Raw genomic sequence first — 24,280 nt, forward strand, 5'->3', positions numbered from 1 at the left:
ACCGGTAGGAGCAAGTTCCTCTGCAGGAGGATAGTGGTCACCGGTAGGAGCAGGTGCCTCCGCAGAAGGATAGTGGTCACCGGTAGGAGCAGGTGCCTTTGAGGGAGGATAGTGGTCACCCGTAGGAGCAGGTGCCTCCGCAGAAGGATATTGATCACCGGTAGGAGCAGGTGCCTCTGTAGAAGGATATTTTCCGGCGGTAGGAACAGGACTGTCTTCTGTAGGATACCGGCCAACGGTAGGAGGAGTCTCTTTAGAGGGAGATTGGATACGAGCGGGAGTTTGATTAGCATTGGCATCGAAAAATGTCTCTCTATCTTCTTCTTGATCCTCCTCAGTAAAATCACTCGACAAAGAGGTAGATGATAAAGATGCAGTTTCGTTGATTTGGCCATTATTTCTATTATTTTCCACAGAGGAAGCCAATTTACGAAGTGCTCTTTTAGTCCGCCTGCGATGAGTTTCACTCCTGTGATAGCGTTCTTCAATTTGGTCTTGTTCTTCAACGACTGTCTTCAAATTTTCAGCCCATAAAGCATTGATTGACTTTGCGTTTTCTAGTTTTCGTTTATAGTAAATTTCTGCTTCATGTTGAAGATGTAGAACCTCCATTACAGTCTTCTGTAAAGTGGCAAAAGCATTTTCAATTCCTTCAAACACCTGCATAAGAGATGGGTCTTGTTTGTACTTCTCATGGGAAACTGCTGAATTAATCAAACTCTGTAATATGTCCACTTTGTATTTAGCAATGTTGATATTAAATTCATAACTCTCCCGATTTGGCATTTCTTCATGTTCGTCCTCTGAACCAGCATAAGAATCAGTTTCGTTCCAGGGTAAATGTTCGGAGCTAAAGCTCATACCGCGCTTTGCGGGTATCGGTATATCGTAAGTACCAATGGATACAGCATCTGAATTTTGGTTTCTTTCGGTATCCTGACCATGTTCAATAGCATGCGAGATGGCATTGATCCATCGGCGTGCTTCTACAGGTGAGTTAGCCCTCACACTGTAGCGAACAGAACCCCTCCCAATGACCTGAAATACAGTAGGTTGTTTAGGATCATAAACTAGACGAGCTAAGTTTAAATTTATAGATCCACGACAGGCAGAAGAAGCATCATCTTGGTTCTTGTAGTAAGATAACACGCCGTTATGCAAATTAAACCATCTTAATTTATATCCTGATTTATAGTTGGTCCATTTTTTCAAGTAACCGGAAATGTTTTGGTCGGATGAAGAAGATAGATCAGAGTTTGTTTCAGAAGGCTGATTCCTAAGAAGACTACGCAAGTTTTCATCCTTTGTATAATCAACGGGAAGCTTTCCGAACTTATCTCGGCGATAAGGATCAGCATTATGATTGAGCAGCCACCTGACAAGTTCTATGTCCTTCGCCTTCGTCGCGGAGTGCAAATAGGTTTGTCCAGATTCAATATCAATCTCATTCAAATCAATTGCAGAATTATATTCATTATGTCTCATCAAATAGTCCAATGTATCAAAATTTCGCTCCTGAAAGCCTTGTTTAAATTCGCGGGCTGTTTCCTTTGTATACATGGCACAGAAGCCTTTTTACGTTAGTTATGAGAATTTGAAAAGCTGACACCCTTACCTTTCATGAAATCCATCAAAGCATTAGAAGATGCAACCTGCCAAGGCTTTAAATTGTTTCCATTGAGGAGGTTATAGTTAATGTCGGGGTGTAATAACAAAATTTCCACTACGTCCTGGCGACCTGCCATAGCAGCTAAATGAAGGGGCTAGATATAGTTAGCAAATGTTTTAACTATTGAGTAGAATACATGTCTCTTCGACTAGGAATACTAAATGTATGTAAAAAGTTTTCCATTAGGAAGATTCCCATAAAGCAATGAAGAAGTACATACCGTATTTTGACTTTTATCATAAGCATTCAAATCTACATCAAAAACGGATAAAATATGCTTAACCATAGAAGCATTTGCACATTGAATACTGAGAAACAAAGCATAAGTGCAATCTTCCTTGCTATGATTCTGAAGTAGAGCGTCTACTTCAGCAATATCTCCATTTTGAAAAGCTATTAAGCCAAGAGTTAGTATATGTATCTTTTGAATAGAAAACAGGCTAATGGATGAGGACTGATTCGTCCTCCCACTGTAAAATGGTTTTTAAGTACCTTGGAGTAGCTGAAGCTGCTTTAAACTTGTTTGTATATCTATTATTATTTTTTTGTTAGTATCTAGCTCCAAGTAGAAAATCTCAAACTACAAAGTTAAAGTCCCAGCAGCATTGACAAACCTTTTTTACTTATTGATGACGAACTAGAAGTAGAACCCTTTCTAGAGTGTTGAGCTCCCACAGCTTCTTCACCCATGGTTACCAACAAAAAGCAAATCCTATAAAAGCACTAGTTATACCGTTTTGTAATTGCCAAGTTGTATGAACTAGTTAGCGTCTGATCTCACTTATTTCATTGTTGCGTGATGTCACTCTTCGATAGGCGGTGTTGGGTGAATTAAGTGATCATACACCAATTTTATAGCTTGGTGTTTAGAGGAAATTAAGAACAAAAAAGACAAGTTAAATCACTTTTTTTGTAAGAAGTACTTCGCCGGAAATATTTAATCCTATGAGGCATATATTCTTCAATGCCTTTCAACCCAAACGGATGAGTTTCAAGATATACCGAACTTCGCCTTAAGCAGCTTGTTTTTTATTTTAACAGTGAGAGAAGTGGTATCAGAATATCCAAAGTTGGTACAACAGCTGGATTCTGGAGTGTATCCGGTGACTTTTCATATTATCCTTTGTTATAAGCAGGCAAAATGGAGTGGTCGTATCATATTTTGTAAGGAATATGTATGTAAATGAGACGAATTGAAAGGGAACCGAAAGTCAAAAGGGGGACATCACATCTTGTGTATGGCCTATACACACCTTCGTGTCAAGAGTGCCAAAGAGCTACTTCTCAAAACGATATTTTCTGTATTTGCCATACAGATTATAGAATCACGGTTAAATTTGATCTGACTTCACACTGGGCTTTCTAAAGTTTTTATGCTTCATAGTGAAGAAAATCCAAATGTTGTCTCTATTACATAGATTTTGACTTTGATTTAGTGTATACAACAATTTTCTGTTTGAATTCCCAAACAACAATAAGCTTTTCAGATTCTGCCTTGCAAAGCAGACGTTTCAATGGCAATTGTCCTTAAGAAATTAATTTGAAACGAATCTTTCTACTTATTGAGTTTCTGTATTCAAGTCAGTCGCTGTCATTGATATTGTCAATATTTTTTCTTACTAGACACAGACTTCCATAGCCAGTTGAGGAATACCTACAAAAGAACATACAAATTAAAAATCAATGGAACAGAATTTATCAACTAATAAACAATTCCTTAATAAGACTAAGCAAAAAGCATTATACTGGAGGGAAGAAGGCTATCAAGACGCGACGAATTTTAATACATAATGGGTAACAATGTTGTTTGTTCATCGGCTATGTCTTAAAGTAAAGGTATTTGGGACGAGACTAAAAATACAATCAAGGATATAAGGACATTTACTAAGACTACGTATGACGCTTTTTGTTCCCTCTCATTCAACGTCAATTCCAGCTACTATGTCTAAATATTTTTCTTGCCCTCATAACACATGAACAGACAGCCATCATTGTATTACTTTTTATAAACATTACATAACCCAAAACAAAGGTAGCTTGGATAGCGAGCATTTTGAAACAATTAGATAACGAAGCTTAGTTTTCGACAGCTGCAGCACCACGCAAGAGACCAGTTCTGCGGGCAGCAATAAGACCAGCCTTTTGACCAGGAACGGATCCACGGGGGACAGTGGTAGAGTGACCAACGTGTTGATGGTTACCACCACCATGAGGGTGATCGACGGGGTTCATAGCAACACCACGAGTCTTGGGCCAGCAGTTGCGCTTGACCTTGTACTTGTGGTAAGCACGACCAGCCTTAAGCAAGGGCTTGTCGACACGACCACCACCAGCGATAATACCAACGACACCACGAGCGGCAGAAGGAACGACCTTCTTGGAACCAGAGGGCAACTTGACACGAGTCTTGCCAGTGTCAACGTCGTGACCAACAATGATTACATAGTTACCAGAGGAACGACCCAAAGCACCACGGTCACCAGACTTTTCTTCGACGTTGGAGGCAATAGTACCTTCAGGCATCTCACCAACGGGCAAGACGTTACCAACGGTTAAAGCAGCGTTCTTACCACAGTAGATGAATTGACCAGTGTACATACCTTCAGTAGCAACGAAGGTCTCGACATCAGTACGGTAGTGGTAAGGGTTGCGGAAAGCAACTCTAGCCAAAGGAGCACCACGACCAGGGTCATGAATGATCTTTTGGACGACACCACGAATGTATCCGTGACGCTCAGCAAAGTCCAAAGTACGGAGCTGAGCGGCTCCCTTACGAAGGCGAGTGTGAGCTTGGAAAATTCCTCCGCTCTTTCTTTGTGCTCTAATAACGCGACCCATTTTAACCGTCCAAGCTCCTGATGCTCTGTATGGTACGTGTACTAAGCCCAAATGTCGACCGGACTACTTTTCCAGTGCTAACGTGACTGTTTTTACAAGTCAATAGTTTAGCCTCTGCTGCTCAAACTCGTTATTTCTATAACGAGGTTCAGTAAGAGGAGGAAAATATGCGTTAATAAATAATCTTCTCAAAGAATGATTCTTGAGAAATTGCAATGGAAAAAGCAACTGTTTAAGGAAGAAATAAAAGATGGTAGAAATTAGTAGATGATCTGTTAGGAAGAAATAAAAGAATCATCCTCAAAAAAATTATTTACACGCATCAGTCCTGATGAAAGTTTTGTTTAAGGCCGGAAGCAGTTTCTTTTCGCTCCGATTTGACTTTCTCATCCTGTACAGCATCCTCGTCTGCTTTTCGTTTCTTATCATTGTTTGGTGGTTTCGGATGCCGTTGATTATATGCCTGTTTAATCGCATATGCCTCACGAAGTAGATCTTCTTCAGAAACAGCATCTTCAATACTTTTCAGAACGCTTTCCACGGTAGAGATATGGTTAGCTTCGCTTTTATCATCTCGAAATCTCAAAAACCTCCATCGATTTTCTTCATCCAAGGAGCACTCGATAATCCGATCTTGAAGTGGAGTATTGTAGCTTTTTAGCTTTTCCCACTCTTCCTCATCCACATACATATCTGCAAAATAAGAGTATGAATTCCGGCCATGGAAAACGCCTAGTTGGAATTGAGGCTTCGCATCAAAATCGACATTCCCTTGTTCATCAACTTCGATAAATTCCAGCCTTAACATAAAATCAAGAGTGTTAATTGTCTTTGGTTTCCATTTTAAAAGGTTGACATCCGTCCCTGTAATATAGGGTGTTTCAACACAAGTGAAAATGAGACCATCATTTCCATGATGAAGACTCGGAATAATATCCCGAAACAGCATTTCTATGCCATATGATCTTTCCATTTTCTTCCCTTCTGTTAGAAAAGGAAACGTGCTTACTGACTTTGGGAATTTCCTCATAAATTGCTGAAGTGGAATAATGATGTTTACCATAAATACCCCTATTCGCTTATCTAAAGGACGATTCATATATAGTTTCCCATCACAAGCTAAACAATCAAATACAAGAAATTTGAGTTGCTTTTTTCCATCTGGGAATCGGTCTAATATCAGCTCTCCGTCCAACACAGTTTCCGTATGCATAGCTTTACCAGAAACATCTGTAGGTATAGGATATATCAAATTCGATATGTGATAGTAACTAGGTTTTCTGTCTATTAAGTAAACAGTGGGTTTATCAGGTCGTGAAGGGTCCTTGGTTATATACATCAAAAATCGGATACCATCGCTCTTTTCGCATACATAATAGTCTTTCTCTTTCAAGGTTTGTATATGTTTATGAGCGAAAGAAACAGGCTGGGATCCTGGAAATGCTTTATTGGTACCTAAAAGTTTAGCCAATCGAGTTCTTATAACCTGTGAACGTTCTCTAGAGACCAAAGTTCCTGGGATGGGAGGCGTTTCATGGTCCGAAGTATTTGATGGCGGCATCCTCTAAATAATAAATAAAAAAGAACAAAAAAAAAGAGAGACCAAATAGCTAATGATTTACTTACAATTATCGAAATTGGTATGGAAATGGTGTTTCATGCTTAACGCATTGTGCAATAATATGCGAAAAGATTTCTTAGTAAACACAGAAGAATCATTGCGTACAAGTAATTGACAATACTATGAACTTAGACTAAGCATATTTATGGCGTAGCAGAAATTTCCATGAATAGAAAAGACGAAGAAATTAATTGAGACTATATTAGAATTTAAGTATTAACGATCCCTTATTACACATGCAGAAAATTTTTATGCTTTTACATTAGAAGCAAGCAAAAGAAGAACAAATGCAAAGATAAACTCGGACAAGTAAGTATTAAGAACATACAATTAGAAAGATTCTCCATAGGCAGCATCAACGTATGTAAGAACATTAAAAGATGAAATATGGATAATTAGAAGAACATGAAAATCGGACTCCATTATATTTACGAGGAATATTTCGAAACCAATAACAACCTATCCTGTTCTCAAATGAACGTTACTAGAGGCAATTGAAATTCAGTGCTTTTGGAGAGCGGACATGATGCCCATTGCCTCTGAAGAAAGATATTGTCTTATGCCTTCGCATCCACAGTCTTGATGGGCCAACAATTGATTCTTCAAACATAAAACTTCTTCCCGCAACTGAGCGACTAGGGATCTCAGAGCTTTCGATTGCTCGCAAGCAACTCTGGCAGAGTTTTCCAGATCTTGGGTCCAAAGTTTTTTTTTCTGTCTGCATTTAGATGCAGCAACCCTGTTCCTTTCTAAGAAACGTTTTCTCTTGTCAGAGCAGTCGTCATCTAAAGAAGTTACACTGCGGCGAATACGAGGCGTTCGTTTCGTTTCAGATATGCTTCCTTGATCCAGCTTAGGCGAACTATAATTTGAACTATTAGGAGTGATAGTCTTTTGCTTTTGAGGGGTTGTTGGGTTTGAAAAAGACGACTGTATTGATGGAGACTCACGATAGCTAGGAGAATGTATAGAGTAAGGTTCTAAATGAGAAGAATTTTCGGGGATTAAGGGATAAGGAGTACTTTTTCCTTTGTCGAATGAAAAAACTTTGGAAGGGTTTCGCTGAAAATTTCTCAACCCTAGAGAAGGATCCAAAGGTAATTGAGAGGGTTGCACATTCATCAGTGTAGGGGCAACTTTCTCGGATCTTAATGGTACTGCCTCTCCATAATTTTGAGCTTTTGATACTTCCGAAAGACTGACTGTCTCAGGGATTTTGGCATCAGGGGATAACATAACATTGCGTTGATATGAAGATAAGCTTGCATCGCCAACTAAAGGAATGTACTTAGATGGTGCTCTCATTTGAAATTGATCTTTCGCTTTCATTCCTTGAAGAGATATGCCATTCATATCGTACATCCCCAAGTCACTCGAAACAACGGAGGCCTTTGCTGACATGTCAGGTGGTCCTGGTTCTTGAAGGGAAGGATGAAAAGGAAATTGATTGCTATCTTGATGGACAGATGAATTGTTTGGATGAAAACTTTCACTGCCCAAATTGTCAAAGCCAAGATACATATTTGCAAAATCCATGGGAAACGTGGAAAAAAAAATCCCGGTACAAAAAAGATCAAAAAATATAAACAAGGAAAGTAAGCAGAGACTCTTTTTTTTTTAAGGAAGCGGTAATTGAATATTGAATGCAAATCCACCAGACAGGTTAATAACTTAGGAAAAGTGCAAACGATCGCAGAAAAATATACACGGAAGGAAGCGAAAGAAGCGAAATCTAGCAAGAATGAATGATGCTTTCATAAGCAGCAAAGGCTAGCTGACTGACTTGGACTTTCTTTCGTCAAAACGTAAACAAAAAACAAGAAAGGAAAACAGATAAAGAATGGCGGAAAGAAGAAAAAAAAGAATTATTGACGAAAAAGGATAATTATATAATAGGAAAGTACAAATACTTGGTAGGGCCTGTGTATGTTAGTACACGCACCCAGTATAAGTATTAGTCCTAGGTTCAGACAGTTTGAAGGATTGAGAGTACCAAGGCGACAGCAAAGCCCAAAGTACCGAACGAAGTATAAATAATACAGTCACAGTAATTGGTGATTGTCTCGACTTATTTTTAACTTTCTTCAATTGGTAAGAAGCTCGATCAATGGCCCCCGTATTAGACTGCGATAATTACAAAATGAGTACGTAGATTAAACAGAGAATGATGTTGTTTTTGGTAAAACACAAAACTAATAAACAGATATTTATATAGTGAATACAATGACTAGTGGTTTGCGTCATGTATTTGTAAACAAACAGTCTCGAAATGTTTGTCGGTGCCAAAAACAAAACAACAGAAGTAGGATCTGTTCAACGCAAACAAGCTGTGGTTTTTGTAGAAAATATTAACTATTTATGATGGAAATTTTTAATGGAAGAGAAAAAATAATGGTTTTCTTCTGTATCATTGTCGCACTTTTTACTATGTTCGCTATATTTCACTAAGCCACGTGATCGCCTTTTTATTCTTAGTTATTTAATAGGCCGATTTACTCCCTACCCCAGATTGGTATCGTCAACTTAAAAGGCAATGTGCCAATTTGTAAACAATGTGAATATTGATTTTCATAGAAATCACAATCATTATTTGTTTAGCATATCAACTGCGGAAACTGCAATATGAGCAATTATTTAAATGAGAGTTTTATTGGGACAGCAAGCAAAAAAACAAAAATCTTTTAAACCAAATGGCATTCGCTTCCTTCTTTTCTCATTCATTTTGAAGTTTCCATGGTCTTACAGGATTTCTATCAGATTCTGCTGTGGTAGTTTAATATATGTTTTTCGTTAATTATTGTTTCCTCCAAGGGGTGTTTTATTCTTTTTTTTCTTCATGAAATACATGCGTACTTTAAATTTGAAAATAAATCTACTTTAGCTACAAGCCTAGGCATGACGGTGATTTTTATACTGTCAAAAGAATATTATTTAAAGCGTCATAGAATCCGTTGTTCCATGCAGATATAATCGGTTTTACAAAAAGAATCAGCTATTAAAGAAGTAATGATTATCAGATTGTATTGTATTGATTCATCCCTTTTTGAGGGATTGTTTATGATTTACAGATCTTTCAGCTCAATAATACTAGGCTTTTAATTATATCTACTTAACGAAAATCATAGTAATTATGGAAACAGTTATATAATATCCTTGCACATAATCAAGAATTACTTGTAATTATAAAAAGCTGGGTCCAAACGGCCACAAATAAGTCTAGATAAAGTGGCTTTATAAGGTTATTTTTCTTGGGACTTGAAAGCTGATTCAATGCCCATTCGTTAAGGTTATAGTGCTGCTCAGTTAAAACCTTTTCGAATAAGCTGATCTTTCTAGAGTCATTAGCAATGGAACACAAGAGAACTAATAAATCCATAGCTTCTTCATAGACAAGATGGATTTAATAAATTCTTCTATAATTTACAGAGATTTCACTTACAAGGTAACAACTTACTATTGTAACCCGGCGAGGTTTAAGACAAGAACAAACTTCTACACTTTGAATGGACTAAGCCATATAGAATGCAACGGGTTTGGACTTTTAAAAATGCGGTGCCAAGGGTTCTTCCTATAAGGAATATTTATAAGAAAGCTCAAGATGACGCGTATCGGCTCGCAACGGTAGTCGTTGAAGAATACTCTGAGAAAAAGCGTAAAGAATTAGAGCAAGCATTGGCTAGCTCCGCTGGCAAAGAAACTGCTCGTATTAGCATGCTAAGAGTTCTTTCGGAGATTAATCTTCCAAGCGTTCGATCCAAGTTTTATGATGGTGAATACGACTTTTCACGTCCGGCATTTCTCCATTTGTTAAAACAAAAGTGGGAAAGTCATGATAAATTGCTACTCCTTCAAAGATTAGAGCAAATGAAGGTCATCAAAGATTTAGGACTTGGATCGTTTAATCCCATAGTAGATGTTCGTTTGAGTTTTTCCAAAGATGAATCAACCAATGTCGTCCCTGGTTCGATTTTACCAACCGAGCAGACATGCTCTGAGCCATTGCTCCAGATTCTACCATTTAGCACCGAAGAACATAACTATACCATAGCCACGCTAGATCTGGATGTGCCAAATTACGAAACCAATCAATTTCAAACATCCTGCTTATGGCTAGCTTCTAACATACCCGTCAAGGCTACTGACCGTTTAGCAATACGCCCCTCAAACTGTTTAATCCCATATACCCCTCCCACAATGCATAAAGGAGAAGATAAGCACCGTATCGTGACTTTAGTCATGCAACAACGAGATCCATCAGTTGAGCTGGATTTAAGTAAGATCCAAAAGGAGAACGTGAATATACGTGATATCTGCACTCAATATTCTTTACAACCCGTTGGTTCTCACTTGTTCAGAAGCCAATATGATGATTGCACTGAAAAGTTACTTTCGGAGCATCCAAATGTGGAAAATTATACTCCTTTTGAGGTAAAGCGTATTTTTCCATAAAAACATTTCCTAGTTGGACCAAGGTCCTTATTACATACTTCCGTCTACTTGTTGCATTTAATAACAGCTTATTGTAATATGTTTCATGTACAACCAAATTACTACATCTTCTTTGACTATTCTTGTATGCAACACTTTGTTATTGTGACCGAAAAGATTATTATTTTTCACCAAAATTTATAGTACGAATATGAGTAACATTTTTGTTTGAGATTTTTTGCAAAAAGAACGAAGAATAATTTCATAAACTTAGTAAGCATTGTTGTAGACTAAATTTGACGTGTAAATCATTAGGGAGCAAACATTTTAGTTCCAAAAACCAGGAGAACCTTTGTACGGCATATTTCAGAGTAAATTATGCCTTTTACGAAGGTTAAAGCTTCATGTGCACTATTGATAACGATAGTATTATTTTTATTCAAAAAGCGAATTTCCCATCAAGTCGTTTACGAAAAAGTCAGATAATTTGAAGTTTGTTTGAGTGAAACAATCATTCTCATGCAAGGAAAGAGCGAATTGATGATCGAAAGTAGCAGAACATCTAGAACAAATCAAAATAGGAGCAGGCTTTAAAGCTTTTTGAACCCGTCCTTCTCGGCGACGGAGTCTCTTTCGAAGAGCACTCTTGATAGCATCTCTTGCGTCCGAAGAGTGATTTTCTCGTTCCTCTTGTTTTTCAGACCTTGATAAGACCATTGCCATAAGGCCACGATCCTGCTTACGTCGTGTGGACTGAGACAGTTTACGATGCTGGTGAATCAACTTTGCATAACCAAGTTTTCCAATCACGAGAGAAGCTGTTAAGACGTCAGACCCTTTGGAAGGAACGTCTTGGGTTTGCAGGGGAGTTTCTTGCTTGACGTTTGAGAGCAACTTTGGCAAAGCATAAGGATTAGCATCTGTGGTCGAGTCCATATTCAATACGGACGTATCATCAGAGCCAGAAGTAATAGAAGATAATGAAAAAGAGCATGAAGAGGAAGGAGGTAAGTCAAAATCTTGGAAGGGAGGGCTGCTTATTCCTTCAGAGATGGGTGATAACCAAGGTAAGACCGATTCATGATTATACATAGGTTGTTCAGACAAAAAAAACTCGTCAAGAGCCATGCAGCGCATTTATTGTTTTGAATTATAGGGTTTAAAATCAATGCAAAGAAGAGCAGCAAAATTGAAAGTTAAAAGAAGGAAATTTCAAACAAAGAATGACCAAAAAAAAGAATAAATAAAGAACGAAAAAGAGGAAATAAATATAACTGAATAGATTTATGACTAAAACCCCGAAAAGATGTTGAAACCAAATCTTTTCAACAAAAGCGTACCCAAAAAGAAACCACAGTTTTAAAAGAAAGTAACCAAGAAAGCATAGGATAGGCACACCCTTCCTATGAAATAGTCTAAACAAGTAAAAGCAGCAGCAAATACGATCAAGCCAAGCCCGGAATGTTGGTTGAAAGGAATCGACAACTACGACAAGGAGAAGAGTATCTTATTAGATGAAAGGATCGAAAGCTGAGAAGGTACTTTTACTGGCCTTGTCTAAAAATAGTATGGTCGAGGGAAGATTAAGAAGGTAGGAGCTCTCCAAAAGTAAAAAATTATAGGAAACCAAAGGTAACAAGGCGGGTTACCAACGAGTCCTTGCAACCCGAGCAGTCAAACTTTTACGATAAAAATAAAAGCTTGTTTCATATAAAAAGAAAAAAAAAGGTCGGAAGCTTCCTATTGTTCCCATAGTTCTTCCAGAGAAAAGTCAGTTTTCGATTTCATTAGTACATGTCAATAGACTCGGTTGTCTTTTGTTTACATTCTGATATCAATAGACAATGCCGTATAACTCCACGTAGAAGGAATGTAATGAGAATCTACTTCCGCAATTTATCTATAAAAAAATAGGCGATCATAACAAAAGGAAAAAAGAAAGTGCAAAGCTTCTCCTTTTAGAGATTGCTAGTTCCCTCAATGTTGCTGAGCATTAGTGATTTCATAAAAGCATTAAGCGAACTTTATTTCCATTTGGTAAACAAACTAAGGCGCCGGAATTTCCATAGAAACTATGTGCTATGAGACTCCTGTCCATATTCCTAAAAGAGAACTAATAAAAAATTTCATTCGTAAATCAGTTTTATATATCTGGTTTTTCTTTTCAGTTATAAGAAGCATCCTAAATTTTATATGTCGGACTATTTCAAGCGCCTTTCAGGTAACTCTTTGAAAAAACTACTCTTCTGACAGTATTTTATCCATCTGAATGATAAAAACATCATCATGGAATGTATTTGCAGCTAGTATTATTGTTGTGAGGACAAACAACTTTCTTTGCGTTTCTCATATACAAAGGTAAACAGCACATCAGGCAAGAAGGGTCTATAAAAACTGCTATTATTTCTATCGGTTATGTGAGTATGAGTATCGATAATTGTTTGTGTTTTGGATAAAAGTCTGGCTTTTTTCGATACTCTCATTGGAAATATGAAAATCATTAAAATGAGCTTCTGCTATAGTGCTAATAAGTAGTTTTCATATTCAAAAAACTCGAATAACTTCTTATTACTGAAGATGAGGATTCTCTAGGTCTGTTAGGGTACTGCATTTCTTCAACATGCGGGTTGTACCCGATACTACCTTCAACCATCACTTTTGACAGGTACTGGAAATTCATTGTATATTCGTCAGCGTATGTGAAAATAGTAAAAAAAAGGGAAATCTAACTCATCAATAGATGAAAAACTTGGTTGTTCAACGTCAACGCTTCTTGCAAAGCATTCATAAGCCTACTTATCTCCAAGTATGTCATTTTTCAAAAGATACCGCCGACTGCAGGCATGAAAAACATATCTAATAAATTTAATTTTAGAGACCTGGTAGCGCTCTCATGGTTTATCCTTACTACGCTGCCATGGGTGGAATTACTTTGCTTTCTGTTTATTTTACAGGAAAGCTTCTTATGGTAAGCTCGCAAATTATATTTAAACAAAACATTAACCGGAACTATTAAGGCTAAAAAGGATTGAACCTTTTCCACTTACGATACAACTTTGCACGATCATTTTCGTTGTTTCTTTCTTTTGATGCTCTTCTCCTCTTTCTAATTAAGCAAATGTTCTTTTTTATTAGCTACATTTTGTTTAATTTCTAGCAATCAATACGGTTTTCACCTTTTAGTCATATCCACCGCACTGTAAAAACATTAATGTTGGTTCAACTCGTGTAACGACATATGAACCAACCGAACATCAACGCTTATGATGTGTTTTTTTAAACTGAAAATGTAGTGATAAAACACCATTATCAAAACTGCTCTTAAACCCTCGTTCACGCTTGGCGCTATAGTCCCATTCCTTATCCACAATGCAAAAAGCGATATCTTGGTAAGGTATCCCTGCAATAAATCGTATTATGCAAACATTATCCTGTGTCATTGCTGACTCTTTGTCAACTCTTGGCCCACGTTCAATCTTATAAGTAGGTGACCGGTCACTGCCAATCAAGTCAGGATAAAAAATGTTGAACCGGTAGCCCTGTACGGCTTTTGGTGGTGGATGCGCTTCATTATAATGTGCTTGGTTATACGAATTCCACTCGAAACCTAACATGACCCTATTAAAATACTTGGGCTTTTTTAACGGAATTCCATCTTCACTAATGGCTCTTACTGGTCCCTCAACAAAGTCACCAGACATTTCTTGTTCTTCTTCGCCTCCAGCTTTAAGGTATTCACGTTCGAGCCTTCCACTTACAGTATTATAAAACTCTTCTTCGGTGTCAGGTATCAAGTACTTGTGAGGCTGTCTGCTTTGCTTCTTAATGAGAAACGATGTAGGAATATAGATGCTGTTTCTAATAATCTCGGATCTTTCGGACTAAAACATATGTTAATATATTTGTGGAAGCATGAAACGTACCAAATTTTCTTCATAGTCATTTTGCTCAATAGGTTGCGTCGTTTTGGGAACGGGATCAATTCGAAAAATTGGATCGGGATCAATGGGTATTTTATAAGGTTTCGAAGTAGGCGTAAGTTGTTGGCGTTTGTATAAGAAATTTACATCAGAAATCGCCTTTTCCATTTCTTGTTGAGCCATTTCCTGCTTCCGTAATTGTAGCGGCTGGGAAAATAACTTGCGTAAATATGCTGCTGCTTTGTAAGAGTGTATCGACTTGAGTAAATCCTCCCAATAATCCGTGTCTATTGGTTCTCTATTCTGGAGTTTCGCATGTACTTGCTTTTCCAAATTTACCAACTGCTCAAAAGTTTTCGGGGCCAGGATTTTTTGAATGTCTTTGGCAACCGTTTTCAAGCTTCTTGAAGCATTTCCGTATTGATCATGTTCTAAGAACGAATTGACCAATTGGGATACATACTAATCATTCAGTAAGTTAATATAAATTTTAAGAACCTTACCTTCCAAAAGTTTACGCCTGTAGCATCATCCGTTAATGACAAAATTTCCGGTATGTTTTTTAAAAGAAGATTTAATTCTTCAACTGGCGCAAGCTGATATGCGTCAATATAGATTGAATAAAGTCAAAACTCACCTTGATCACAAATATTGGATCAAACATATCCAAACCAGTGAAATCTATGCTTCCGTTATGAATCCAAGATTCATTGTCTTGCTGTGAAAGCAAAGAGAAGCTTACCAAAAGCTTTTCAAAGGGACCAGCTCGATCTTCTTTCACTCTTATAATGGCTTTCAGAAGTTTTTGCTGTTTCAGAAATGCTTTTTCTCTGGATTCACGAATTCTAGGTGTATCGTATTCGTCGCCATTTTCGTCATTCTCCTCCTAAGATTCCAAGTTAATGATATGAGAAGCGGAAATTTGAAAACAAGATACTTACCGACTGCCTTGTCTTACGGACTCTATGTGCGTAATTCCTATGCCTTGGAGGTGAAACGGATCGTTCCTTTCTTGATCGATCGTATCGATTTTTAGAAAATGACATAGATGAAAGGATACAAAGACTGCTTAGTGATGAGGACGGGCCAGTTCTTAATGGAAATAGGTCTACTCTTTTCTTCGATAACAGCGTGCAAATGTCTTTGCTCCTGTACTTTTCTTTGTAACAGATCTATTTTTGCTACGATTTAGAAACTTTATATAATGAGAAATAAATAAATAAATAAATATCTCAGAAAGTCGATATTTGCACAAAATATACTTTTCGTTTTTCTTTTTCCTGTTGACTTTTTCACGCTGTTATATAATACAATGGCTTTTATTTTTATTTTAAAAACGAGTATATAATGATAGATATACACTTGCACATTTGTTCGTTTGTTTATGTTTGTTACAATTTTTTATATGGCAGAAACCTTACCAGAATCCTAATGCGGGTTTTTCAACTTGTGAAATTAAAAAAGAAAATCGATCCAGCATAAAATAGCTTTGTTGCTTCTTTTTCATTCGCCCTAATGAAATCCCTTCCATGCAGATTATCGTATTAGCTTGGAAGTACGCACTAAAATGTGTATGCAGAAGATGATTAAAGGAAAAGGCAAAGCTTTTTCATCAAGTTTTGTTGCTTCTAAAGTGTTAATTGTTAGCTTCGCTTCGCTTCTCTTCTCTTCTCTTCTCTTCTGGTGACACTTTTGCTATGAAACTCAACAAGTGGCATTCGTAGAAAGAATTCCACTTAACAAGCCTCCGTTTCGCTCTTTTAAGAAAAAGATCTGTATCTTTTGTATTTAATGTTTATCTACGTATTATACAGTCTTTTCTGAAATTTTTTTTGCTGGTTGTTTACGCGTTCATTTGTTTACAAACCACCATTGCCATAACAACCACTTGGTATACTGACATCGTCAACAAGTGTTTACCTGGTAAACAACAAAGTTGAAACAGCAGGACGAAAACCAGTTAGAACGCTCATTTTCACCATTTTCTTCTACTTGATTCTTTCATATTCAAAGTTCGATTTCCTTGGGTTGCAAATCTGGCTTCCATAAAATTCTACTTTTTACTTGGATGATTGCTTGTGCGGCGACGAGTTTCGATGTCAAGACAATCGTCCATCTCTGTCGCAGGTATGTTTGGAAAATTCCTTTTTGCGTATTGTAAGATGAATATTAACGACGATTAGTTCGAGTTCGTCCATTTAGTACCATTGAATCCGCCAACTTACTTGCGTCTTCAGATGGGCAGTCTCTAGCAAGTTCACTTTCTTTTAAAAATCCAGGAGTATGCCGAGGGATTCGAAGAGTGGTAAAGGTTTTGGATGACCGTGTACTGGTCTTTGATCCTCCCGACGATGCTTCTTCCATGCACGCTGGCGGTAGACGAATGTCTGCTCCTCAGCGTAACATCTCTCGACTTTCCGGTAGAAAAGGAAACTTTACTGGATTTGGTCGCGATCTTCGTTATGCTTTCGACAGAGTATTCGATGAAACTGCCTCGCAGCAAGCCGTGTATGAGCAAACTGCTCGCCCTCTCTTGGACAATATTCTAGATGGGTTCAATTCCACGGTTTTTGCGTATGGTGCTACTGGTTGTGGTAAAACTCATACAATCACCGGAACGAAAGAGGATCCCGGCATTGTGTATCTGACTTTAAAGGAGCTTTTTGAACGAATGGACGACTTGAGGGATGAAAAAATATTTAGTATCTACGTATCTTACTTAGAAATTTATAATGAAACCATTCGGGATTTGCTGACTGAGCAACCGTTTGCTCAGTCCAAACCTCTAACGCTGCGCGAGGACGCTGACCGTCGAATTACCGTTCCAGGACTAACCTCTTTATCTCCTACCTCTCTTGAAGAATTAATGGAAATTGTTGCTCGTGGAAATGGAAATAGAACCATGTCACCCACAGCAGCAAATGTTGCCTCTTCACGATCTCATGCTGTCTTGCAGGTTTCTTTGGTACAAAAGCCGCGTACTGCAGGTATTAATGAAGATCACGCTTTGGCTACCTTGTCCGTTATTGACCTTGCTGGCTCAGAACGTGCAAATGCTACTAAAAACCGAGGAGGCCGTTTATTGGAGGGTGCCAACATTAACAAATCGCTTTTGGCTTTGGGAAACTGCATAAATGCTTTGTGCGATCCACACAGAAGGGCACACATTCCTTACCGTGATTCAAAATTAACGAGACTACTCAAATTTAGCCTTGGTGGTAATTGCAAAACTGTGATGATAGTATGCATTTCTCCCTCATCATTCCACTATGAAGAAACCCATAATACCTTAAAATATGCTAATCGTGCTAAAAACATAAAAACAGAGGTTTTGAGGAACATGATTAGCGTTGACAGGCATGTTAGTCAATATGTAAAAGCTATAGTGGATCTTCGCCAACAAATAGCTGAACTCGACAGCAGATTAGCGAATCCTGCCTCGTCTGCCTCCGTAGCAGCAACCGCAAAGAACCAAGCAGCTGCGCAAGCTAAAGCTTGCGAATCAAAGTTAATGGAAGCTAAAGATTTACTGCGTGCTACCTTTTTGGAAACATTACCTTTGCAAAAAGACACAATTGGAAAAGTTGAGAAAGTCAAGCACTATGATGATTCTATCAATATTCTAAAATATTGGATATCTTCTTGCGAACGGATCGCTGACAGCTCATCCAGTGAAAGGCTACTTTTAGCAAAATCAAAGTTAGAATCATTGTTAATACAAAGGTCTGCTATCATTGCTGACGTTAATCCTGAAAAGGTTTATGATGCCTTTCAGAAAAGTGTTGATCCTGTTGTAAGCTATTTTAAAGAAAATAATGCTATGATGTATGCGGATATCTTACAGGATGAAATTGATCTATTGAAATCCATAATTGAAAACCAAATTTTGGATGCACAAAGCAAAGTCGATGATTACACTCCTGTATTGCAAAAGTTGATGGAGATTTCCTTTAAGTCACTTACCCAATCCAAGCAAAAAAATCAAGCTGTACTGAGTAGCCTGCTGAAAACTTGGTTATCAGATCTTGGTTCTAAGGATAAACATAGCATGTATCAACTTTACCACATGGAAGACTACGATAAGGCTAGGCAACGTCTCGCAAAGGAAACGTCTATCCCTACCTATTCATCTTCATCTCCTTCTAAGTTGCCAAAGATATCAAATTCGCCTAGAAGGTTTACGGTTAAATCACCTAAAAAGCCGGTTGTTTTTCCTAAAAGATCACCCAAAAAACGAGTGCGTTTTGATGATTCAATGTCTACTTCAGATTCAAGCGTTTCTGCTTATAACTCTCCAGAACAGTCGCACTCAAAGAATATTCCTTGGTCCATAGAGAACATGCCTCCACCCCCTTCTTTTCCTTTAACCATTTCTTCGAAAGGCAATACGTTGGATCTTACTGAGGCTTTAGATTCTCCACAATCTTCTCTTCTGGAAGATAAACCAGAAGATGAAGAGGATAAGACAGTTGAGCTGGATGAATCACTACCAAATAATTTGGAGCCCTTATCCACATCAAATCTGGATGTGGAAATGGCAAACATTTTCGGAGCGGAATCTTCGAATGAAGAAGTTTCTTTACCTCACTTGGATACAATAGATCTGGACGCAAGTCCTATCTCTAGTACTAATAAAGTGGAAGGTGAAAAGCCTAGTTTCGATCAACATCAAACGTTGCAAAAAGATCCTTCCCAAACTCCAGCTACTTTGAATTCAAACGATGTTAATCTACCAACTGGAAACAATCACCAAAACCTTAGTTCTTTGACATCCTTGCGTCTTTCCAATCCATCCAATATTCGAAGATCATTTTTAGTTACAAAGGATTCACAAAAAACAAATGAATGACAGTTTACGAGCAACATACTGCGCACTTAAAAAGGTTATGATAACATAAGGATATATTGCATATACAATATTTAGAAACGAGTAAATGAATAATTTATTACTTAAATGTTTCCCATATATTCATGAAACTAATACGACATAAGAGTACGAACTTACAACACCATCAGACATATTAAATACATTTCTATTATTCACAAATATTCCCAAAACACACGCATTCAATTTAACGAACACAAAAGATCACTAAAACAAACCGAAAGAAAAAAATTATATACCCATTTAATACAAACGCTTTTCATAAGTAGCAAAACCTTGAATATCACCCTCACGAATGGCTGCGCTAGAACGTAATTCGAAACGGACATCATGAGCATTAACAGACTCATGAAGTTTCTCAAGGGAGCAAACACCAATGTCTTGACAAGCGTGTTGCAAACCAGTATAAAGGTAAGGCAAGAAACGGAGAAGAGAACCCTTATCAACAACAAGGCCAGACACACCTTGAGCAACACGCACAACATCATTTTCAGAGAAGTAACGACCAGTGGAAGCATTCTTATTTGCACCGGTACCCTCCATAGCAGCAATAGAACCCATACCACGGTAGGATTTATAACGTTGTCCATCACGGACATAATACTCACCAGGAGACTCAGTAGTACCAGCAAGTAAACTACCCATCATGACACCGGTGGCGCCAAGGGTAAGACTCTTAACCATGTGACCAATGTTTTGAATACCACCATCAGCAATTACACTGACGCCGAATTGGGAGGCAAACTCGGAAACTTGTGCAATAGCAGTAGCCTGAGGACGACCACATGCCATAACTTCTTGAGTAATACAGGCAGCGCCACTACCCATACCAATACGTAAGCCATCAGCACCAGCAGAAATCAAGTTAGCTGCTTGTTCACGTGTAACAACGTTACCAGCAATAACATCCAGCTTAGGGAAGTTGGACTTGATGAACTTGATCATTTCAATTTGGAAGCAAGAGTTACCTTGAGAAGAGTCGATTACAACAAGATCAACACCAGCTTCGGCCAAAAGTTTCAAACGGTAGCGGTCATCGTCACGAGTACCAATAGCGGCAGCAACCATGAGTTGCTTAGTTTCAGGGGACTTGCTAGCATTGGGGAAATGCAAGTTCTTCATCAAGTCAGTCAAAGAAAGCAAAGCAACCAATCTTAAGTCACCATCAACTACAGGAAGCTTGCCTTTCTTGGATCGACGCAAGATCTCGTTGGCACGCTCCAAGCTAATGCCTTCACGGGTAGTAATCAAGTTTTCCTTAGTCATGACCTCAGTTACCTTGGATTTAACGTCGTTGTGGAATTGGACATCACGAGAAGTAACGATACCAATCAATTTGCCACGAAGCTTACCAGTATCTAAAAATATTAGTAAAAAAGCCAAAAACAATGGATAGATTATGAATAAAAGAAGAGCACAAGGTTAAGTGAGTAAACGTTTGCTAAACTTCAGGAATCGAAATGTTGTCCCCATGACATTTAAGTCATTGCGGAAGAACGAAAGTTAATATGATTTGAGACATCATTAGCAGCAAACCTAAAAACTCTCCTTCAATCCATTACCATAATAACATACCAGTAACGGGAATACCGCTAAAGCCTTTGGTTTCCTTGATCTTCAAAACATCACCAACAGTGTGCTCGGGGGAGAAGACAACGGGATCAGTAATAAAACCGTTTTCGTATTTCTTCACCTTGCGAACCATATCAGCCTGCTCTTCAGCAGGGCAGTTATGGTGGATAACACCAATACCACCCAAAAGTGCCATGTAAATAGCCATTTGGTCTTCAGTGACAGTGTCCATAGGGGAACTGACGAACGGAGTCTTTAAAGTGATATTGCGAGAAATCTTTGTTTCCAAAGAAACACTGTTGGGGACGAAATCAATAAAACCAGGCAAAATCAAGAAGTCGTTGAAAGTAAGACCACCTTGGAAGTTGTGACGAATTAAATCGTCAATACTTAAACCATCTTTCTTTTCATACTTCTTAAGAAGATCTAAAGCTTCGGTGTAAGGCTTAGCAGCAGACATTTCGATTGCTTCCAAAGTTGTCCCGGGTATTGTTACCAATTAAAAATTTTGCGGGTTGAGCCTTTATATACGAATATTAACGATGTGTTGCGAGCTCTAGTGAAATATCATACTAACGAGTTACGAAAAATCAAAAACATGAATGGTACGATGAGAAAGATATGTCGGTGGAAGAATAGGAATCCTTTGTTTTGTATAAGAAAAGAAAACTTTTGAAATTTCGTATTTAGCTTACTAATATCTCACATGTTATGAAGGATATACGTTCAAGTATCTTCTAATCTATCGTCGGTTTTAAGGTAAACAAACTCGAATACGGATGGTAAAGGAAGATAGAACATTAGCTATAAGGTTGAGGTATGAAAGCGATATTTTATCTATGATAGATGAATTACAGCGAGGCAATGGTATGCTTGTTTACCTCTGAAGATGACAACAAATCGTAATCCAGAAGTAGTAGCACTTTTAGTGGCTGTTCTTCGTCAATGTAAATTAACCTATAGATAAGAAGCTTTCTGAAGCTCTATGGATTTGCGGCGCATTACAATCTATGTGTAACAGTTACGGACCATAAGTTTGCATTCAATTAGCAGTAAATAGATGGTTTATTTTAGCAGATCAAGATATAAAGGTCAAATGATTTGCTAATTTAAGAGGAAAAAATAAAAAAAACAAAGCAATGAAAAGCAATAAATGACACAACTCGCCATTCCAATATGAGAACTTTGCTACAATTCGTTACAAGTGAAAAACAATGCAAAGTATAGAACAAGCATCAATAGCTTTTGAAATCATAAATTGAATTACTATAGTAAAAAATTATATTCTCTAGATAAGCATACTACAGTATCCTTTTTGAAAGGCCTACATGATATACGTTTTACTATGGCAAAAAAAAAAAAAAAAAAAAAGGTTGCAAAGGTAAATATAAAAACAAAACATAATTTATAACTGAACAGATAAATAAATATGCATTATGAACTTGAAACTAAACAAACTATCCTAATTAAACCCAAGTAACTAAACTGAACTGAACTAAACTAAAATAAACTAAATAAATTAAACTAAATAACCCCAAAAAAATCATTATACTACCTAAACGAAATGGGAATGAATGGAAGGCTATCCTAAAACATACTTACGGAATTAAAATATTTTATTCCAATATGGCGGAAACTTTTTAGTATTTGCCCAACTTGGAAGAACTTTTGTTACTAATAAATTATGCTCTTTTCAAAAGTCTTCCATCATTTCCTTTTTTCTTTCTTTTCATTCTAGTTGGCTTTTGAATTCAAAGAATGAACAAGACGTAAGCGAATCATGAAACGAGTAAATGAATCACTAAGAATAAATATATCCAAGAATTGACAATGTATATCGAACGAATTAAAACAAGAACAAACAAGGGCGGAAAAAATTATACGAAAAATTGCCTGTTTCGGCGTAAAAAGTTATGAAAGGAAGGAAACGGGATATAAGAAACCCATCAGTACCTAAACTATATCATCAAGCCACTCGAACTGACCAAGATGAGGATTCCAGCGACGACTTTTCATTGCATACTCTTCCTCATCACTAGCCCATTCATCTTCTCTATAGCTTATAGGCAATGGTATCTTCTTATGGGATGTCTCTGATTTTTCTTCTGAAGTGGAAATGTATGGAAGTGCATTAGGGTTGATAGGATAAACAGTGCCATTTCCCATTGAGTTTCTAATTGGAATAAACCAGAACCAAGGAGCCGATCCCATCACTTGACACCAATTATTATACAGACCAACATTAAAGGGCTGAGTTGACTTGGCATATTTGGACCAACTTGAATTCATAGATTCCAAAGTGGTGAGATTTTGTAAAAGAAGGTAAGTATGATAGATTGTAAATGCAACCATTACGATACTGAGCCCAAACGCAAATGCGAACAATGAGCCCCAAAATATTAAATACAAAGCGCTTATGGTCCCATTTGCTGCGGTGAAATGTTTCGTTATAGCCATAAACGTACTGTAAACAGTTGTAAGAGCATACAGCGTCAGATACAAGCAAACAAGGTAGAAAAGCTTATGATTTCGAAACCCGATACAATTGCGAAACCAAAGACAATGGTGATCCATGCGTAATACGCATGAATTGCAGCGCGAACAGTGATGGGTTCGATCAGCCTTGTACTGTAAACATTTACCGCAATAACGAGGCATCCCGTCTTTTCTTTTCATATATTGGCTATTGATTTTAGGCTCAAACAAAGCAGTCTGCATGTTAATACTTCAATCTGTTAAATTCTAACATACCACTGGGGATCCTGGAGGGGTTACATTCGCAAATAAATAAGTAAATACCATTAGTCCATATAATGCAAACTGAACATAACCCAACTTGGATGGAGACAGCTTGTAAATGGCCCAGTTAAGCCACTGAGCTTGAGTCATCAATAGAAGCGCAAAAATTTGTAATCCATTCTGAAAGAACTTTAGCAGCACCATTTTGAAAAGATTTGTTAGCCCACTACAATAACCCATCTCCAATTTTTTTTGGTATTATATATAGATATTAATATAGAAATACCGTTTTTCTATGCTTTTCAACCCGATGCTTCCATGTATTAAAGATATAGTTGTTTAATAAAAATGTGGTTAACGGATGGTGTGAAACCTGAACATTCTCTACTCATGGTATTGTAAATAACCTCCATAAAATGATCATGTAAACAGAAACTCGCTATTAATCAAAACAAAAAGTTTATTCTCTTCTAAATAAATAAAGGTAGTCCAATTTAAGATTATTACATTATGGAAAATGCTGTTGCCAAGTTCCTTCAATAACAGGAAAAAACCAATTATCTAACTCAGAAACATTTTTCTACTTTTAATACTTCATGAGAATTATT

General features: G+C 37.5%; 11 protein-coding genes across 11 annotated transcripts in view; 3 read left to right on the plus strand and 8 right to left on the minus strand.

The window, feature by feature from the left end:
- The window catches only part of SPOG_04687 (sterol binding ankyrin repeat protein), a 4,286-nt gene extending 1,737 nt beyond the window's left edge, over positions 1-2,549 (minus strand). Inside the window, exons 1-5 of the mRNA XM_013167378.1 lie at positions 2,284-2,549; positions 2,162-2,200; positions 1,890-2,062; positions 1,616-1,763; positions 175-1,571 (exon numbers count right to left, since the gene is read on the minus strand). Coding sequence (XP_013022832.1) covers positions 175-1,571; positions 1,616-1,763; positions 1,890-2,062; positions 2,162-2,200; positions 2,284-2,359 — 1,833 coding nt within the window. The 5' untranslated portion in view covers positions 2,360-2,549. The remainder of the gene's footprint in view (positions 1-174; positions 1,572-1,615; positions 1,764-1,889; positions 2,063-2,161; positions 2,201-2,283) is intronic.
- A 1,063-nt stretch (positions 2,550-3,612) lies between these two features.
- SPOG_04688 (60S ribosomal protein L8) lies at positions 3,613-4,575 on the minus strand. Its single transcript, XM_013167379.1, has one exon. It carries the CDS (start codon positions 4,505-4,507, stop codon positions 3,746-3,748), a length of 762 nt encoding a protein of 253 aa, XP_013022833.1. The 5' UTR covers positions 4,508-4,575; the 3' UTR covers positions 3,613-3,745.
- A 254-nt stretch (positions 4,576-4,829) lies between these two features.
- SPOG_04689 (mRNA guanylyltransferase Ceg1) lies at positions 4,830-6,068 on the minus strand (the record flags this gene model as incomplete). Its single annotated transcript, XM_013167380.1, has 1 exon — positions 4,830-6,068. The coding sequence occupies one exon, from the start codon at positions 6,066-6,068 to the stop codon at positions 4,830-4,832; it is 1,239 nt and encodes a 412-aa protein (XP_013022834.1).
- A 526-nt stretch (positions 6,069-6,594) lies between these two features.
- SPOG_04690 (transcription factor Atf21) lies at positions 6,595-8,103 on the minus strand. The gene has a single exon (XM_013167381.1). It carries the CDS (start codon positions 7,662-7,664, stop codon positions 6,630-6,632), a length of 1,035 nt encoding a protein of 344 aa, XP_013022835.1. The 5' UTR covers positions 7,665-8,103; the 3' UTR covers positions 6,595-6,629.
- Positions 8,104-9,650: 1,547 nt separating this feature from the next.
- SPOG_04691 (ribosomal protein subunit L35) lies at positions 9,651-10,638 on the plus strand (the record flags this gene model as incomplete). The annotated part of the gene is made up of 2 exons (XM_013167382.1): positions 9,651-10,556; positions 10,591-10,638. 2 exons carry the CDS (start codon positions 9,651-9,653, stop codon positions 10,636-10,638), a joined length of 954 nt encoding a protein of 317 aa, XP_013022836.1.
- Positions 10,639-10,958: 320 nt separating this feature from the next.
- On the minus strand, positions 10,959-11,684 carry SPOG_04692 (transcriptional activator; the record flags this gene model as incomplete). The annotated part of the gene is made up of 2 exons (XM_013167383.1): positions 10,959-10,967; positions 11,028-11,684. 2 exons carry the CDS (start codon positions 11,682-11,684, stop codon positions 10,959-10,961), a joined length of 666 nt encoding a protein of 221 aa, XP_013022837.1.
- Positions 11,685-13,142: 1,458 nt separating this feature from the next.
- On the plus strand, positions 13,143-13,748 carry SPOG_05640 (uncharacterized protein). Its single transcript, XM_013167487.1, has 4 exons — positions 13,143-13,251; positions 13,297-13,362; positions 13,432-13,524; positions 13,574-13,748. The coding sequence occupies exons 2-4, from the start codon at positions 13,297-13,299 to the stop codon at positions 13,586-13,588; spliced, it is 174 nt and encodes a 57-aa protein (XP_013022941.1). The 5' UTR covers positions 13,143-13,251; the 3' UTR covers positions 13,589-13,748.
- SPOG_04693 (uncharacterized protein) lies at positions 13,654-15,733 on the minus strand. Its single transcript, XM_013167384.1, has 5 exons — positions 15,418-15,733; positions 15,114-15,362; positions 14,980-15,072; positions 14,480-14,938; positions 13,654-14,437 (listed from the first exon to the last, which is right to left on the minus strand). The coding sequence occupies exons 1-5, from the start codon at positions 15,520-15,522 to the stop codon at positions 13,811-13,813; spliced, it is 1,533 nt and encodes a 510-aa protein (XP_013022838.1). The 5' UTR covers positions 15,523-15,733; the 3' UTR covers positions 13,654-13,810.
- Positions 15,734-16,385: 652 nt separating this feature from the next.
- SPOG_04694 (kinesin-like protein Klp5) lies at positions 16,386-19,493 on the plus strand. The gene is made up of 2 exons (XM_013167385.1): positions 16,386-16,603; positions 16,660-19,493. Exons 1-2 carry the CDS (start codon positions 16,573-16,575, stop codon positions 19,323-19,325), a joined length of 2,697 nt encoding a protein of 898 aa, XP_013022839.1. The 5' UTR covers positions 16,386-16,572; the 3' UTR covers positions 19,326-19,493.
- SPOG_04695 (IMP dehydrogenase Gua1) lies at positions 19,494-21,490 on the minus strand. Its single transcript, XM_013167386.1, has 2 exons — positions 20,937-21,490; positions 19,494-20,719 (listed from the first exon to the last, which is right to left on the minus strand). The coding sequence occupies exons 1-2, from the start codon at positions 21,391-21,393 to the stop codon at positions 19,605-19,607; spliced, it is 1,572 nt and encodes a 523-aa protein (XP_013022840.1). The 5' UTR covers positions 21,394-21,490; the 3' UTR covers positions 19,494-19,604.
- Positions 21,491-22,307: 817 nt separating this feature from the next.
- Positions 22,308-24,044, minus strand: SPOG_04696 (palmitoyltransferase). The gene is made up of 2 exons (XM_013167387.1): positions 23,685-24,044; positions 22,308-23,645 (listed from the first exon to the last, which is right to left on the minus strand). Exons 1-2 carry the CDS (start codon positions 23,910-23,912, stop codon positions 22,887-22,889), a joined length of 987 nt encoding a protein of 328 aa, XP_013022841.1. The 5' UTR covers positions 23,913-24,044; the 3' UTR covers positions 22,308-22,886.
- Between the last annotated feature and the right edge of the window lie 236 nt (positions 24,045-24,280).

The sequence above is a fragment of the Schizosaccharomyces cryophilus genome (genome assembly GCF_000004155.1).
Source record: "Schizosaccharomyces cryophilus OY26 unplaced genomic scaffold supercont4.2, whole genome shotgun sequence".
Lineage (NCBI taxonomy): Eukaryota > Fungi > Ascomycota > Schizosaccharomycetes > Schizosaccharomycetales > Schizosaccharomycetaceae > Schizosaccharomyces > Schizosaccharomyces cryophilus.

Coding starts and splice junctions, on each gene's coding strand:
- SPOG_04688 (XM_013167379.1), bottom strand. CDS start 4,507: ATGGGTCGCGTTATTAGAGCACAAAGAAAGAGCGGAGGAATTTTCCAA.
- SPOG_04690 (XM_013167381.1), bottom strand. CDS start 7,664: ATGGATTTTGCAAATATGTATCTTGGCTTTGACAATTTGGGCAGTGAA.
- SPOG_05640 (XM_013167487.1), top strand. CDS start 13,297: ATGAAAAACTTGGTTGTTCAACGTCAACGCTTCTTGCAAAGCATTCAT. Junction 13,363..13,431: donor ATAAGCCTACTTATCTCCAA/GTATGTCATTTT, acceptor ATTTAATTTTAG/AGACCTGGTAGCGCTCTCAT.
- SPOG_04693 (XM_013167384.1), bottom strand. CDS start 15,522: ATGTCATTTTCTAAAAATCGATACGATCGATCAAGAAAGGAACGATCC. Junction 15,073..15,113: donor ATCCAATATTTGTGATCAAG/GTGAGTTTTGAC, acceptor GACGCATATCAG/CTTGCGCCAGTTGAAGAATT. Junction 14,939..14,979: donor CAGGCGTAAACTTTTGGAAG/GTAAGGTTCTTA, acceptor CTGAATGATTAG/TATGTATCCCAATTGGTCAA.
- SPOG_04694 (XM_013167385.1), top strand. CDS start 16,573: ATGTCAAGACAATCGTCCATCTCTGTCGCAG. Junction 16,604..16,659: donor ATCGTCCATCTCTGTCGCAG/GTATGTTTGGAA, acceptor AACGACGATTAG/TTCGAGTTCGTCCATTTAGT.
- SPOG_04695 (XM_013167386.1), bottom strand. CDS start 21,393: ATGTCTGCTGCTAAGCCTTACACCGAAGCTTTAGATCTTCTTAAGAAG. Junction 20,720..20,936: donor TAGCGGTATTCCCGTTACTG/GTATGTTATTAT, acceptor TAATATTTTTAG/ATACTGGTAAGCTTCGTGGC.
- SPOG_04696 (XM_013167387.1), bottom strand. CDS start 23,912: ATGGGTTATTGTAGTGGGCTAACAAATCTTTTCAAAATGGTGCTGCTA. Junction 23,646..23,684: donor CCCCTCCAGGATCCCCAGTG/GTATGTTAGAAT, acceptor ATTAACATGCAG/ACTGCTTTGTTTGAGCCTAA.